Source organism: Lygodium microphyllum, chromosome 19 (assembly GCF_053477565.2).
Source record: "Lygodium microphyllum isolate KBCC chromosome 19, Lygodium_microphyllum_v1.1.10, whole genome shotgun sequence".
Lineage (NCBI taxonomy): Eukaryota > Viridiplantae > Streptophyta > Polypodiopsida > Schizaeales > Lygodiaceae > Lygodium > Lygodium microphyllum.
Genome location: NC_141153.1, coordinates 5652445 through 5670489, shown reverse-complemented (window position 1 = coordinate 5670489; position 18045 = coordinate 5652445). Strand labels below are relative to the sequence as shown.

At 39.7% G+C, this 18045-nt stretch overlaps 1 protein-coding gene and 2 pseudogenes across 1 annotated transcript in view; 1 reads left to right on the top strand and 2 right to left on the bottom strand.

Moving 5' to 3' along the window:
• LOC148019518 (protein PHLOEM UNLOADING MODULATOR-like) overlaps positions 1-6090 on the top strand; it is a 31476-nt gene extending 25386 nt beyond the window's left edge. Inside the window, exons 2-4 of the mRNA XM_087701012.1 lie at positions 4497-4891; positions 5009-5208; positions 5355-6090. Of these exons, the coding sequence (XP_087557138.1) occupies positions 4497-4891; positions 5009-5208; positions 5355-5747 (988 nt within the window). The 3' untranslated portion in view covers positions 5748-6090. The remainder of the gene's footprint in view (positions 1-4496; positions 4892-5008; positions 5209-5354) is intronic.
• Positions 486-2167, bottom strand: LOC148019520 (uncharacterized; annotated as a pseudogene).
• On the bottom strand, positions 2265-3209 carry LOC148019519 (uncharacterized; annotated as a pseudogene).
• Positions 6091-18045: the final 11955 nt, after the last annotated feature.

Here is an 18045-nt window from a genome sequence, read left to right as displayed (position 1 = left end):
AAAAATTGTCAATACTGTGATGTGGTGTCATATCCTGCTGCAATTGGAGCATGTAAGTAGTGCAAAGCTTGTTGGTTGTCGTTCTCCGGTAACAATTTGCCACCATTTCTTCAAAGCATGCATGATAGCTAATAGCGTAGTTGCCAGGTATGAAAAGTACGATACGGTACGGTACGATAAAATACGGTACTAAATGGTACCTTAAGATTTTATAAGGTACGGTATGATATTAGTACGAAAAAAAATAATAATAGAACACATGTTTAAAGTGAAACTAGCAGTGCCATTACAAAATATGTTGAATATATGAGGTAAAAAGCCCTCACAATCACATGTGAGCAGCAAACATGCGGGCAACGGTACAGTGTACTGGATACATCATACAATCATCAATGAGTGAAACTGGATACAATCATCAGTGATAGTACTAAGTAGATACAAAAAGGTGAGACTCGAGAGAGCTGAGGCCTAGAGGCTAGGATGACTCATGAAGCATCACTATCATCAGCATCATCATCATCATCATCATCATCATTATCTGAGTGCTCATCAAGAGAGTTTGAAGATGACTCCTCGTCATCAAATGATGAGGCACTCTCATACTCATCCTCACTGATAAGGTTATCATCATCATCAAATGATGGCTCCCTAGGCAATGACGGTCTAACTGTAGGCAAGGGGGGAATGTCATCATCAGGAACTGGACGAGAGCTACCAGAGCCCCGCCTCATATATGTCTGCAAACCACCTGAACCACCCCTCGTCGATCTCGGAGGGCGTCGAATGACCATGCCCTTGTTGGCAACTCAAACTCCTCGCCCACGAGCACGCTGACTACGAGTGTCACGGGTGTCTGTTGCTATGAGCTCTCTATAGAGCTCTGCAAAGATCTGCTCCTCCTTCTCATCGACCTCTTGATGTATACTCGCAAGAGTGTCGCCCGTTAACTTGAATGTATCAACATTCACCTACACAATGCACATAAGATAATAGATTATAAATACTAAATTGTTGAGTATAATACTATAAAGTAACAAGTTGAAACCAACAAATTTAAAAATTAAACTTGACTTATCATTTATGGTTAGGTGTTTACCTACTTTGGACTACCCATACTCATCATGGCCTTCATCATGCACAAGTTAGTGCGGCAATAGACTAGCCGCTCTAACTGTCGTGTGCTAAGACGATTGCGAATCTTCGTGTGAATGAGAGAATAGGCACTCCAGTTTCTCTTATATGCACCCGAAGAGCAATCCTACGCAAGGACTCTCATGGCCAAGGGCTGAAGAGTCTCTAGCGCATATCCAAAATTTTGCCACCAAAATAGAGGCTTTACAAGTGACTCCCTTCTCCAACAAGTGGGAGAAGAAAATGCCACATGTCCTCTCTGATCTGCATAGCATCCAAGCTCCTTTAGGACTGTGTTGTGGTCATCTATGGGGACCACACGAGTCAAATATGCAAGCTGATTTGACTGGAGCTCTCTGTCATCCATGATCGCCGGCGACTTGTAGGCCGGATGCACCAATGCTGCAAAACCATGGACGGGCCTATGCATCCATGCCCATCTCCTCTTTGCTATCTCTATGATGTATGCACGCTAAGAATCTATGATCATCGTGCAAGCCCGTACCTCCACCAATGCCTCTCTGAAGAAGTGAACGAGAAGGCCCATGGTGGACCCCTTGCAATCAGTCATGCGCAACACCCTATAAAAGGGAGTCACGGCAATCACAATGACACGGACTTTCTGCCAAAACTGCTCATCAAGGCACAGCCGCTGCATGGCTTTCGCCTCCTCTGTCTCATGCTCATCCCACTCATTCCATAGAGTGGACACCACTGTTTGGCGTAGGGTGGACCGCTCCTCATAAAGCCGCTCCAACAATAACCACATATAAGCAAATCGAGTTGAAGAAGGCTTCTTCAACTCAAGTTTGCTATGCTCGCGATACATCGCAAGCACCTTCACCTTGACCGTGAAGAAGGTGACAACAGATGTAGCCTTGTGTACCACCCACTTCACCCATTTTAGCTTCTCGATGTCCTCCATGATCAAGTCCAAACAATGACTTGCACATGGAGTCCACACAATCGAAGGAAACTCGGCCTCAAGCAAACGGCCCATGCGCCGACAATTGGATGCATTGTCGGTCACAACTTGCACCACATTCAATGGGCCCACCTACAAGCACATCATACGTGGCACAAATTATAAAAGCTTCGGGGAGAGATGAATCATGAATCATGACTTGAAAATTCTAATTATGATTTATGAATAATGAAAGCAACTTTAAAAAGACAATGTGTACTTCAATGATAGCTTGCCGAATGTGGCGGTAGATGAATGGGCCGGTTGTTTTTCTTCCCCTCTTGCCGGTGTCTACGGCCCGCAAAAAATATATGCCAAGTGGACATGAAACGAGTATGTTGATGATACCCCGTTTCTTACGGTCACTCCATCCATCGGTGAGAATGGAGCAACCATATTTTGTCCATGCGGCCCGAATAGGATCAAGGGCTTTATCAATCCTCTCCTTCTCTTGATCAATCTTCTTCGTCCTCATATCATTGTATGAGATGCCGCTCCATCCTTCACATGGGCCCACATTGGCGATAGTTCTCACCATCTTCTTCCATTGCTCATGCTTTAGGATATTGAATGCAAGATTGCACTCCATCACCGTGCGTGCAATCTCAACATCGGCTTGTCGTTGCCTTTCTCTAAGAAAGGCAACCGATCCACGTGTATGAACGGGAGCTTGAGAGAGAGAGGATTGCCTCTCCGGTACCGCATGAGCCTCTAACCTTTGCCTTTTGCCAATGCCGGAGCTCGAAGCAGACGGGAGTCGGCACCATCAATGGTGTGGGCCTCACCTGCATCGGTCGAAGATAGGCCTACATTTGAGGCTTCCTCATGAGTAGGCATAGGTGTAGATGCCCGTGCCGCCGATCAGCCACCTCCTCCTCTAGTGGATCCCCCTCTCATCTTGGTGAGAATCTCATCCGCAATGTGTTGAGGGATCGACTTGCACGGAGCGACTTGCCCCCCCTGTCTTGGAAAGATGTTGGAGAAGCCGGGTTGCACCACTTGTGTAGCTCTTCTTGCAATACTTGCATATCCAATTGTGGGAGTTGGACTTCTTTGTGTCTCTCTCCACATGGATGGCATGCAAGTTTACGGCCTCATGCTTCTCGTGTGTCATGGTGCTGAGGCGAGGCCGGAGGCCCGATGAAGAGGAGAGAGTTGAGACTTGTCACTCCGATCGGCGGTGATGCTTGAAGAGGGAGGGGATGGGGGGAAGAGGAGAGAGTGAGATGATTCTTGAGCCTTGAAGAGGGAGGGGATCGGAGAAACTTGGAAAGTTGGAAGAAGAACGAACTTTGAAAAGGGAGAGGATGGGAGGAAGACTCAAGAGAAGAGGGGAAGAGGAGAGAGGAAGAGGGAGCTTGGAGGGGATGGGAGCTTGATGCAGCCTTGGAGTCTTGGAGACAAGAGGGAGGGCTGAGGAGACAGTCGAGACTTGCAAGAGTGTGTGACGTGTCACGTGTGTGTGTCGCAAATGATCAATTGTGCCCAGTTTGCGCCTTTTTCCCCAGCCCGTTTTGCGCGGAAACTCCCTGGATAGCTCCCCTTGTCCCGCAGGATACGTGGCCAAAACATGCTTAAAATCTCGTACGAAACAGTATGGATATGTACCGTACGGTTCGTATGGTATGAACCTGTCCGTTCGACGTATGAGTGCAACCCTGGCTAATAGTTTCTTGTCATATGTTGGTGTAACTCAACCTCTACACCTTGAGATTTTGATTTGTAGTGGTCTTAGCACTCTTATGCTTCATGCCCTAGTGGATTGGTGCCTCAGAGTGCCTTGTGAACAGTGCCTTATTATGTTATCAAATGCTTTGCATTATCTGCATATCCACAATGTATGTGTACTTGTAGATGCAGCTTTTCACAAACTTTTGTAGCCTAGTGTTGGGATTATGTGGCAAGCCTATACATTTATCACTTTCAAGTATTTTATAGATAAGGCACGTTTTCAATTTTTGATAGCTTGAAGGGACACTCCCCCAGATCCTTATCTATTTTTGTACTTCATCCAAATTCAATAGTTCAACTGCATTATGCAGCACCCTCTTGTTGGTTCTCTTGTTCTTACCATGTGTTATCCTCTTGCTTGTGTGCTCGAGCACATTCTGCAAATCCATGTGGACATTCAGATGGCAATGTCCATAGCATGGTCACTCATGTTATGCCTAAGCATTATTCATTGTTTTTTTGGTGGATGCCATAGAACCAAAAGAGACTAGGAGTGTCCCTTAATTTTTGGATTTGCAGAATATTTTTAAAAATCTTAAGCTTCTTTGCAGCTGGGTTTAAGGTCACCCACACTATTTTGTGCTAAATGATCAAAACACAGTTATTTTTTAAAATAAAAAAGGTTATATCTGAAAATAATGAGTGTTTGACATGTGATACTAAAATGCAGGTCCATGCCACCTCTTCCAGACACTGGCCAATGGTTTCTACTTGCTCTAAATGAGAAGCTTCCTCCAGTGGCAGTTAATTTTTTGCGTGCACATTTTATTGTACTGCATCATTACCTCATGCTTTTCCTGATGCTTGCATTTTCAGTTGTTTTTGATTTTGTGAAAGCTCCTGGGTTGGGATTGGGAGCTCGATACATGTTTACAATGGGTTTTGGAAGACTTTTGAGGGTTATGACATTTGCAGCCACCATTCTTCCCTCTGCACGTCCTTGGTGTGCACAAGCCAGGTTCCAAGTCCCAGACCATCCACACCCATGGGTGCAGAAGTACTACATGCCTTATGTGTATGATCCAAACAAGATCAAGGTTCTTCTTGACAAAGACATGAGTTATGGCAAGTATTTGGTATTATGCTTGCTTTCATTGGTAGGCTGGTATAATCTTAATTTTGATACATTGTCTGGCTTTATTATTTTCATAAAAGTTCACTCAATTTTTCTTTCCTGTACAGCGGAAACTGCTCATTATCCTCCAGAATATGTTCCAAGTTGGGGCTTAATGCAGTTCCTTGTGAATTTCTTGAGACCTAAAGAACCAGATGGCCGAGAAGAATCTTGGTTTAATACTCTGAAGAGAGCTGGCGGAGGATGTAATGATCTTATTTTCAGTGGTCATATTTTGGTTTCTGTGCTAACAGCTATGGCATGGACGGTAAGGAGTACAGACTCCTAGCACTTAATCAGCAGCCTTTGCTAAATGCCATGTATAGCTTGCAGTCCTTGTGAGTATGTGCATTGACATTGCTGTTTGGACCTTTTATCCTTGATGTTCTGATGTCTTGAACCATTTCCATGCAGGAGGCTAATCCTGGATGGAGTGCATGGCTTGTGTGGAGTTTTGTTTTACATTCTGCCCAGCGCGAGATCAGAGAGCGCCACCATTACAGTGTGGATGTGGTTGCTGGAATCTACATGGGAATTTTACTGTGGAGAACCACAGGATTTATATGGTCAGCCAAGGATACAGTAGGTGAACTCAAATCAAAGTGCTTTCACAAAGTGGAAAGCAAGCTGCGACAAGCTGCAAAGGATGCTGATATAGACAAAATACGCTTGTTGCTAGATGAAGTTGGAAGAGTAGAAAGTGAAAAGTCACCTTCAAAGCTTGCATTGCTGATATTTGGAAGTTTGGTAACTCTGATCTCTTTGAGTATTGGCCTTCTGGCTTTTGTCTGGACAGCAGATGGATGATGCCGTTTACTCTAAGCATGTGTTGAGTGGTAGGTTCGTACTAAGTATGGCTCATTTTAGAGAAAGTTTTTTGCTGGGTAATTTGATTATGCTCATGCTGTTGAAAAAGCAGTCTGAAGATTGCATCCATAACTCAATTCCCAGTGATAAGGTACAAGCTGTTCACAAGATATCTTGACAACTGCAAAATTTTCAAGCAAGCAATACAAAAGTAATTGCAGGCAAAACCCTAGCCATTGTTATCAAAATGTCACTAACTGCATTTATGTTCCCTTCTTGCCATGCCCTAGAGGCTTTGGTTTCTCGTATCTCCATCTTTGCCGTCCTTAAACGTTCTTCATCAGCAGTTTGGAGTCATGTGTGGTAAAAGTGTGTTCAGCAGGAACTTGTGTGAAGCATGTTGGCTTGAGTGAGCTACGATCCAACGTGATGATAACCAGCAGCTGTGATTTTTATCATTTGTATACAGTTCATGTGGAGTTTCTTTACAAGAGAAAGAAAGAAAGAAAGAAAGAAAAGGGTCTTACAAGTTGATTATATTTTACTGTCTTTTTTAAAAGAAAGAAAAGGGTCTTACAAGTTTGATTATACTTTACTGTCTTTTTTTCATGTAATTGTTTTTATTTGCACTCCTTCCAAGATGGCACTGGTTTCCCAGTTCTATATTTATGTATGTATGCATGCATGCTCCAGAGCTCTAGCTATTTGTATGTGATTGTTTCTTACTCATTCTCCAAATTTGAGTAGTTTGTACTTGTTGATGCCTTTTCTCTCATCTTTGTGTGGGTGTTGTATAAGCTTTGTCCATCTTTTGTTGTAACTTTTTGTTAAGCGTATGCATTTTAGTGTTTCTTTTGCATGTTTGATAAGGGATATGCTTGATTGTTTGTAGTGAAGGCATAAACATTTTGTGTTGTAAAGCTGCATCATCGTGATGTGGCTGATGCAGGTCTTATATACACACGTTCTTTTTTGTTGAGCATGTCTTTCCATGATGGTGTTTCAAAGGCTTTGTAGCTTGGAAATCTTGTAATGTGTGTGAGGATGTTGGTCCATTATGTTTAGAATTGTGATTTGTCATGAGCTTGAGTATTAATATTGCTTCCTCTTGCTGTTTTTTTTCTTGCTTGGATTACATCGACCTTAAGAAAGGCCAAGAGTTTTTCAATCAAAATGGAATCGTTTCTTGAATTTTTCAATCTCTTAATCTAATTGAATTTTGATTCCGTGGTTTTTAGTACATGTAGATGGTTTTTGTTTATTTTGACATTTTTTGGATTATCCTTATGATTGTGTTGTTTTGGGAGGCTTGCTTTGCCCTTCATTTTTTCAAGTGTTTAGATAAAAAGTAAGCCCATTTATTAATGATAGTGAAAGGAGGTGGTTTAAACATAGAAATAATATAAATTTGTTTGATATGTTATGACTTTTGAAGCATTTCAAGAGCTTATTTGTGGAGGATTTAGGGAATCTAACTTGTAGCATTACCTACATTATTCAAATTGATGAAAAATCACGTTCATAGTTTCTTTTCTTTGTGGCCTTTTGTTGGGCACATGATGCATGATTTTTATAGTTTGTTTCGTTGATGTATTTGGTAGAAGTAGTCAAACCTAAGATCTTTAGATTTTGTTTGTTTGTTTGTTTTTTATCCTTGTAAAGATTGGGTTTTTATACTTTTTTGCATGACGCCGTCATGCCACTACGCAGACAATGTAAAAAACTTTGGAGTGCATCATCATTCGACTTTCTTATTGATTTAGAGAGTCAATGTAATCTGTGTCATTAGTGTTAGTGTAAATAACCTGAATGGTCTAAAAATACTAGGTTTTTTGATAATTTAGTTTATTTTTTATATTATTTATTATAAAAATCCTAAGAAGTTAGGAAAGCTTTTAAATTATGTAAAAAGCAAGTTGTTTTTTCAATCAATTTTGGATTGTTTATAAAAAAGAAAGATGGGCGAAATTGCACGCATCGCGATTGTAGTTGACAATTTGAAAATGGCACCTTGAACTAGAAGAAGGAGAAGAGAATTGGGAGATTTTGGACCAGGTGTTTGAGTTTTATTTTCCTTTTGAAGCCAACGGAGCCATTAGATTTGGATTTCGAGCAACAGAGAGGAAGTTGTTGTTTGATTCATGCTTTTTGTCTGCGAGGGAGTTCTAAGAGATCTAATGCTTAGAGATTGCTTTCGAGTAGTGCTAGACAAGGGATTTTAAGTTTTGTCAATATATATTGATTTGATTCATTGTGCTTTGTTTTTATCGTATTTATTTCTTGTTTATTTTTTTTCTTCTCTTTCATCTCAATCTCTATTTCATTCTATCTCTGATCCTTGGTGGATATGATCTTTCGACCAAAGCCCCTTTGACATTGGTGAACTCGATGTGAAAGGTCGTTAGAAGAAAAGACAAGATGGGAAAATCTTCGAGCATAATTTTCAGTGATATTTTGCAACAGTTAATGTAGAATATAAATATGTTTATACAGGTATAATAGGTGATGCAAGCTTTTGTTCAAACAGAAAGTGTTGTGATGAATCCTTTGCAAGCAGTTGAGCATGAGATGTTCAATGGCAGGAATGTATCTGCATATATATATATATACCTATGCTCAAAAGATGAAATTCTTTGGAGTGGCTCAACTTGTATGGACTCAATATTTTGTTCGGATCACTGTACATGAACTAAAAGCGCGAATTATTGAATTGTACATGTAGGATGTTGATTGGGTAGCTTTCAAGAAGACACTCAGTGATGAATTTTGCATTGAAGATATCGGTTTGATTACGCGCAAGGCTTTTCAGGAGTGGGTTTTACAATTCAATGGTCTTGTGGCTACATAATTGTTAAGAGAAATTGAAAGTCAATTTGAGCAGTTAGATCTTGTAGAATAGCAAGCTCTTGCAAGTTAGAAAATTAAATTGTTTCTACAAGCAATAGATCTTGAGCTTCAAGAAAAACTTGATGATTTGCTAGAGGATTAGACTATAGAGATATATCTTAAAACAGATTGGAGGCATGTCAAGAAAGTTGTTACTACACTTGTGAAAAAGCATAGAAGAAGAGAAATATTGCACGTCTCTAGCTTGTCCATTAGTACGAGCAAAACAGTTGATGTATCTAATAAGCCATTCACTTTTATGGCTAAACCTATGGCCGTACATGCTATTGTTCCCACTATTAGGGAATATGTATTATATGAATTGGTCAAAGACATCCGAGATCTTCAATTGAAGGTTGCAAAATTGGATGAAAAAGGATGAGAAAAGGAGACGGCAGTAGCCTCTAAGCTAGGAAAAAGATGTATGTGATGTGATAATTTGCAGCATGAGAGAAAGGATTGTGCTACTTGTCAAGAGGCCTTGGCATGACAACTCATTTTTTGGAAAGATGAAAAGATCCATGTATAAGAAATGAGATTGCCTCTTGCTTTAAATTTTGAAAAGGGAGGTGTGCAGAAGTTGTTGAAAGACTTGGCTGTTTGAAATGCTTATGCGGCTGTACATGCTTTTACTTTTGGTCTACAGTTGGATAGAATGCATGGCCAAGTGATGGTTGGTCCAAAGGCTGAAATATGGACACATGCTTTACATGCAACTAAAAAGAGAAAAGTTATTGATAGTGAAATGTCTCATGCAAGGCAAGACATTCATGACATAACTGGTTGGGAACCACCAGTAGATACATATTTAGTGTATGCATATTTAGCAAAGGTACAAAACACGAATGTACTTGTGGAAGAGAAACGAAAGAGAGATTAAGATAATGCATAGACATCTAAAAGAGTGATAAGAAGAAGTGTGGATTAGTCTAAATCTACAAATCAGCCATCTCCCGAGCATGTTATGAAAGAGGTTAGTCAAGAGCAAAAATAGAATAGCAAACAAGAGGGCAAAAAAAAGGGCAAGTAGCCAAGATATAAGTTGCACTCTGACATTGAGATAGCCACAGATCTTAAGAAGGTTCTTGAAGAACAGATCCTAAATAGTCGAGTGGAATTCACCTTGGAAAAGGTGCTTGGCATCGCCAAGCGAGAATTTCATGATGAGATTATTGACATAATTAAGAGGAAGCGTCAATTGCTTGGTGATACTACTAGTGCGTTGCTACAATTTGAAGAGGAATCTGGTTTGTTGTGTATTCGGGCTGAATATGAGCATGAAGTAAGTATTGGATTATCCATGCAGGATGCTACTAATTAGTAGATAGCTTGCGGAAAAGAGAAGAAAGTGGCAAAAAATGCATTGTCTTGTAGCAATATGCATGGTGGAGTAAGGCAGATGCAACAATATGGGGAAGAGATTCTAGGATTTATTCCTCGAAGTCATTACACAAGAAATCATTGGGCCAGGGCTACCACTGAAACGGTAATGAAAATAGGGGAACGTGAAACTCCTTGTGTTGCTTTGGTTGACCATGGGTCTGAGATTAATGTCATCGAGCATGGATTGTATAAGAATGGTGCATGGATTGTGGACATTGATCATGGTTGGCATATGAGAGATGTAAATAATTCTCTGGGAGAGCTCTATGTAGCATGTCCTAATGTAAAAGTGATGATTGATGATGTACAAGAAGAGCAACACTTCTTTGTGCAAGATAATTCCTCATATGCAGTGATTTTGGAATAGCCCAATATTACAGGAGTGCGCATAGAAACAAAGGTGCTTGATAATGGGTTTGCTTATGTAAGAGTCAGAAGCAAGGATGGGAGGAAAGCAATCCAATTTCTTACTGTTTCTGTTAATCATCCTAGAAATTGGGATACGCTTCGAGAGTCTCCTTTGCCTCCAAATGCAAAGGAATTCAAAGACCTGGATTTTCATTAAGCACTACTGTAATGCGGGGCTACAATAGTGCTGTTCAAAGGATGTACTCACCTCTTGATGGAATGAAGCATGTATTTACTATTGGTTATTCTCAGTTTACAGCAAACAGTTCATGTTGTCTTAAGCTTATGGAAGCTATGTGCAAGGCTGAACTCATATCTGTGAAATGGGCTACTAAGGAACTGAGAGCATTGGAATTGTTAGCTGAAAATGAATGCATTTTACGCATCTTTTATGGGTTGAATATTAATGACACTATGGGTGAAATTTCAGTAACTATACGTGCAGGAAATGAGATTGAAAATAGAGTGTTGTTAGTATGCTCTTTGGACATGTATGATGTTATAGCATTGTTTGCTCAACATGAAGGATTACAATGGGCTGAAGTACTTGTGGAGACAAAGTATAAGACAGTTGACAAAAAGGTGATACCAATTGCTTTGTAGCTTCCACCAGAAAGTGCGAGTATGTATGAAAAAGTGTCAAGGCAGCCAAGCTTACGTGATCCTAAAGATATATGTTATCAATTTACATATGAAACATTACAGGAATTGAAAGTTGGTGTAGAAGGGTTTCTTTTGCCTGCTAAAAGAGATTGTTTTATGCAAATGTTAGCTAGGCGTGGAAAGGAATTTGCATTTCAGCCAATTGAAATAGGTTGTGTGGATCCAAATGTTGTCTCTCCTATGGTAATATTTACTATGCCACATGTACCATGGAACTTGAGGCCTATTCTAGTGCCTAAAGCTTACTTGCCAAAGCTAATGGATTTGCTAAATGAAAAGATTCACATGAAGATCTTGGAGCCTTCTTCAGCCTCGTACTCAAATCGTTGGTTTAGTGTACCCAAAAAGAATGGGGCTTTGAGATTTATTCAAGACATGCAACTGGTCAATAAAGTGACCATAAGAAATGTGGGTGCAGATCATGTGGTTGATGAACTTGTAGAGCCTTTTGCAGGTAGAGCAATCTATTCTTTGGGTAACCTTTTCTCCGGGTATGATCAATTTAGCTTGCAATTGAGAGCAAGGATATCACAACCATGAAGACTCCCTTGGGGTTAGTATGAATGTATACTCTCCCGTAGGATGCAACAAACTTAGTGACACACATGACAAATGCTATGAATAGGGTACTTAGGGATTTTATACCACAATTGACAATGCCCTTCTTGGATGATGTTCCAATCAAAGGGTGTGTAGTGGATGAAAAGAATGAAGAGATGGATGTGCATGGGTGTAGACCATTTTGTGGATTGTGAGAGGATTTTGACGCGTCTAGAAGAGATGCATTTAACTCTTTCTGGACAAAAGTATGTCTTTGGAGTTGAAGAGGTTTTGATTGTTGGGTGTATGTGTGGGCCCCATGGGCGAAGACCATCACTAGCAAAAATAGATGGGATTGATAGAATGCAAGATGTATGCACGAATGTATCAGAGTTGCGTAGATTCTTGGGTGCATGTGTGTTCTATTTGATATGGATTCCTCACTTTGCACATGTAGCTGATGCTCTATATCAGCTTCTAAGGAAAGATCAAAGATTTTATTGGAAAAATGAAGCATCAGAAAGTAATGAAGAAATCGAAGCAGCTCTTAAAATCTACTCCTACATTGAGAAAGATTGGAATGAAAGATGTATGCACGAATGTATGAGAGGTGCGTATATTCTTGGGTGCATGTGTGTTCTATTTGATATGGATTCCTCACTTTGCACATGTAGCTAATGCTCTATATCAGCTTCTAAGGAAAGGTCAAAGATTAGAGGTGTTTGGGATACTTTTGCAAAGATCAAAGAAAGATATTGGTGGCATGGTATGTATAAGGATATTGCTCACTTTGTGGAAACATGTAGGACATGTCAAATGTATTCATCTGTGAGATATCGAGATGGATTGCAGTCCACGTATCCATTGTCTCTTCATTTTAAGTGGGTGGTGGATTTAGTCACGATGTTTACAAGTCTTTGGCAAATGAGATATCTTGTACTTGCCCATGAAGACTTGACTAATCAACTGGAAGGGAGAGCTCTACGTACTAAGACAACAAATACCGTATGTACTTTTCTCTTAGAAGAGATCTTTTGTCGGTATGGATGTATGTGAAAAATTACTGCAGATAGGGGCGAACTGGATGCGGATGAAGCTTGTGACTTCTTTGCACGGTTGGGCATAAAGCTTGCTTTAACTTCAGCTTATAACCCTGAAGGAAATGGCAAAAGTGAAAGAGGCCATCCACCTATTGTGAAGGCATTGGCAAAAGCATGTGGAGAGAAGGTAAAAGAGTGGCCAGGATTGCTCCCTTATGCTTTATGGGCTGACAGAACAACACATAGTGCTCTTACAGGATATATGACTGCTGATTTGATGTATGGTCAAAAACCTATTATGCCAATAGAAGAGATGTCAGTCACATGGAGTATGCTACCTTGGGAAGAGGAGTTGAATCGAGAGGAGTTGTTGGCCTTACACATTAGACAATTGGAAAGAAAGTCAGAAGACATAGAGGCAGCAATTGCAAAGTTAAGGGCAACAAGGATATAGAACAAGAGACGGTTTGACAAAAGACATAGATTGAGGCCAAGAACCATACAAGAAGGGGATTGGGTATCTGTTTATGATAGCAGTTTAGACAATCAGTATAGTGCCATGCATAAAGTTTCCAAAGGATGGTTTGGACCCTATGTGGTAAGACAAGTGTTTGATAATGCTACTTATGCTTTTAATGAGCTGGATGGGACATCCATAAAACTTTCGATAGCAGGAAAAAGAATCAAATTATTCAAGAGGCGGGAATCTACTGCCTATGAGTTGCTAGAATTGGAAGAAAATAGTGGCCATGATACAAGGGATAGCTAGGAAGATATGGAAGATGAAGAAGCAAAGGATATGGTTGTAGAGGATAGGACTCAGAATCTTGTGACAACTAGGATTTTGGCACATACTAGAGGATGTGCAAGTTCAAAGGGGGTGGATGTCGTGCCACTATGCAGACAGTGTGAAAAACTCTGGAGTGCATCACATCCGACTTTCTTATTAATCTAGAGAGTCAATGTGATCCGAGTCATTAGTGACAGTGTGACTAGCATGAACGGTCTAAAAATATTAGATTTTCAAATAATTTTAGCCTATTTTTGATATTATTTATTGTAAAAATCCTAAAAAGTTAGGAAAGCTTCTAGATTAGGATGACATGCAAAAAGCAAGTTGTTTTTCCAACCAATTTTGATTTTTCCATAAAAAAGAAAGATGAGTGAAATTGCATGCGTCGCGATCGTAGTTGTGACAGTTTGAAAACAACACCTTGAATTGGAAGAAGAAGGAGAGAACTGGGAGGTTCTGGATCAAGTGTCCTGGGGGTTTTACCCCCCTTTCAAAGCCAACGGAGCCATCAGATTTGGGTTTCAAGCAGTAGAGAGGAAGTTGTTGTTTGATCCACGTTTTTGGTCTATGAGGGAGCTCCAAGAGATCTAATGCTTGGAGATTGCTTCTGAGTAGTGCCAGATAAGGGATTTCAAGTTCTGTCAATACATATTGATTTGATTCATTGTGCTTTGTCTTTATCGTGTTTACTTCTTGTCTATTCTTTTTCTTCTCTTTTATCTCCTAACTCTATTTCCTTCCATCTTTGATCCCCAGTGGATATGATCTTTCGACAAAAACCCCTCCAACATTAAAAACCCCTCTGACAACGTTGCACTTTGGACGTTGTGATTTGTGATAGTCTATGTGAGTATGAGGGAAGGTGAATGCTTGGTATAAACTACTATTGATCAATATTCTTTGATGTTTTGTTGGGTAAAGTGTTCCTATTTTGCATGTTGCTTATGTAACAACATGGATTGATGCCACTTTGTGTGTTGCACATAATATTTGTTGGAATGTGTAAGTGATGCCATTTGTATATACTATTTTGTGAGCATGTGTAGCGTTCAGATGCCAATGATGGGACCTCAGACACACCCTTATTGGTTCAAGGGTTTGACTTGTGAAATCATAATTATCTCTTACCTACCCTTCTCGCACACACATGATACACATCGAACTAACCTACCAATGATGGATCAAATTGAGGCGATTGTAGTGAGTATGCTTACTAATACTTACCACATTGTAGCGGCAATTTCTTGACAAGTGTTGCTTCACAATCCACACATACATTTGCTTGCTCACCTTTTCACTTGCATCATTGTCACACTTGCATGAACCACCAAGGATAGCTCAAGGAGGAGAAGAAAAATAGAGGAAGCTTCACTTGCTACATTTCTCTCCATCACTCTCTTTCCCTTGCAAGCTCTCATTATCACTTAAGTTTCTCTAAGAGAATAGATTAAGAATAAGATAAATATACTAAAGCTTCTCATTTAATGTCCCTCACTCTCTCCCTCAAGCTCACTCTCCCCCTTGCAAGAAAAGATATCACAAGCATGAAAACCACAAATTTGCACATGAGTAGCCTTTTTCATGATCTCTTATTCCTTTTATATAAAAGTTTTAGGGTTTCCTACCCTTTTGGGCATCCAATCCACACTTATGGCCTTTTGGCCACCCACACTTGCATGCACTAGGTGTTCACATGAAGTTCACTTGTTATCTCAAATTAATAACTATAATTTGCACAGTAGAGAGTTCGAGCCTTATTTTCCATTAATAAATATTTTTAACAAGTAGTTCCTACATGCTTATAATCAGAATTTGTTGCTTGCTCCATTGCAAGGTGAGGGTTAACATTACCCCCTCTTAAATGAGTGCCAATCCCATGGCATGTCGTGGTATAGAGCTTAGTATCATGGATGGTTGTGGTGGCATGATTCTTTTGAAAGGCCGTAGTCATCAATGAGGGTGGTGTAGGTTTCATTGCAGCTCTACCGATGGTGCTCAAGGGGATATAAGCAACCTTATGGATGCAATGGATGACTGGCCATTGATGTCATAGGATCTTCAATGGATTCTACAACCTGTAATAAAAGTGCTCACCTTGGGGGGTATGCCTATCTTACTGTGTAGTGCTTGTGCTTGTGTATGTGTGACGACTGGGAGATGCATTGAGCTCCAAGCGCATTGTCCCACACTTGAGGACCAAGTTAGTGTATGGTTTTATTATGCGGTGAAGTCTTAGGGTGATAGGTTGTGCGAGAAAGCCCAAGGTTTCTACCTTTGATATGCCTTGAGGTTGTGTTGTGGGGAATGGGCTAGGAGGTTGGAAGTGGAGCTGGACAACTAAGGAAATGCATTGGACACATCTAACTTGAGAACCCCTATGTGTAGTGGGGAATGGGCTAGGAGGTTAGAAGTGGAGCTGGACGACTAAGGAAATGCATTGGACACATCTAGCTTGAGAACCCCTATGTGTAGTGTTTGTGTTGTGTACCTATTTAGATTAGTGATTTGGCTCTATTTTATTTGTTTTTTTTCCCCTTCTAGAGCAAGTATGCAAAAGAAGTGAGCTCATGGATGACTATGACCTTCTAGAAGAGAGAGAGGTTGAGGGAAAGAGTGGGTGTGAGAGTGAGGAACATTGATCGAGAAGCTTTAGCACATTTGCTTCTTCTTAGTCTATTCTCTTGGAGCAAGTAAGTGTACATATGTAGCATGGAGCGATGCTTGTTAGCATGTTGTGGCTACAATGTGATAAGTTTTGATAAGCACTCTCACTACAATTGCCTCAATTTGATCTATCGTTGGTAGGTTAGTTTCATAGTGTGTACCATGCATATGTGAGTAGGCTAGGTGAGAGAGCCATGACTTCACAAGTCAAACCCTTGAAACAATAAGGGTGTGTCCATAGTCCTATCATTGGTGTATGAACACTACATCATGTAGCTAGCCTTGATCATGATTGTTGCAATTTTGTGGAATTTTCAATATTCTATCAATTTCTATAAGTGACATGCTTTGTAAAGATGCTTTAATATTCACTACTATGATTGGTTGGTGTGCATGTAGCTTGTTTAATGTGACATTGTTGTATTGTTACATGTGGTCCCTTTGTATGCAAATGGTTGTTGTGGCTATACTAAGCCTTCATCCTCCACACATCTTACTAGTGTTTTATGTTTGTTAGCTTCAGTGGTTTGGTTTGTCAAATTATTGCTAAGATTGAAGTATTTGTGGGTCATTCATATGCCAATGGAGAATGCATGTAATACATTGTTACCCCTTCCTAGGTGAAGATCTCATGGTTGTAAATTAAAGACAGTCACACAATGTCACCGATTAGCAATAGTTTATCTTTTTAAATGGGTTGAGCAACATGCCATTGGTTATCTTCATGACCTAGCACACATTTAGGTCAAAGGGCCATTCTTGTTCTGATGAATATCTCAATAATGGTGATGCATGCATGCATGTATGTGTCGTTTGTCTTGTGGACCACATAATTATTGCTAGTTTCTGGTTATTAGCATGATATTCTTATTGCGCTCCTCAACTAGTTGTGTCTTAGATACTTGCATTAGGGGAGGTTTGAGGTGTTGAAAATGCCTTGTAAGAGATCCTAGAGAGATAAAATATTTTAGGAAAAAAATTATTATTTGGTTTTTCAAAAAATTAAAATTTGATAAATAAACATATCTAAGATAATTAAGAAGTCATTATCATAATATTTTCATGGCTTGCATCAAAACTAGAAATGATTGGCTTAATGAAGATTTTATATTCTCTTGATAAAAGTGAAAGTGAATATATATACAGAATTTTTTTGACATTTGATTACCTCCCTACATCATCATTCTCTTTTTTCTTTCTTCTCTTCCTTACTAGTTACTTCCTCATTCTTCTTCTTTTTCGAATTACATAGTTTTTTCACTCAAAGCTACAAATCACATCATTAGCTATGGAATAATCATCCAATGATCTTTGTAGCATTAGGAAAAGAGCTCTCTACTGTCTTCAAATCAAGCTAGAACATGAGTAACACTATTTTAGACTCCATAAAACATGTGCTTATATTTGAAGAAAAGAAAAAACTTAGTCTTTGGTTAAAGATCCCATAAAAACTAATGCTACTCCTTTTTATAACATCTATTCACTGATGAGGTTTATTAGTGATGGTTAGAATGGATTTTGAGGCTATATACTTAATCTTGTTACAGAGAACAATGTTTTGAGAATGGAGAATCACTTCCTAACAAAACATAGAGATGACTTGTTGCAAAAGCTATAAGAATGTCAAGAGAAGATCCGCTCACTGGGGAAATATATCAGAGCATACTAACAAAAACAAAACTATTTAGACCTTCGAAGCCAACAAACGACTCTCAAGAATATTAAGGATCTCAAATGAGGAGTTGAGTGGAGTAGAAGAATCCTAGTAGCGAGGCACACCTTTTACTTAAGAAAGATTGAATATGACTTTGTTCATAATTATATTTGATTTGTGATATTGATCTTGTTTAGGTCTATTCTTCTACCAAATGCAAGTGAGAGAGATGCTTAAAAGGCATCTCAGTTTTATTATCACCTTTTG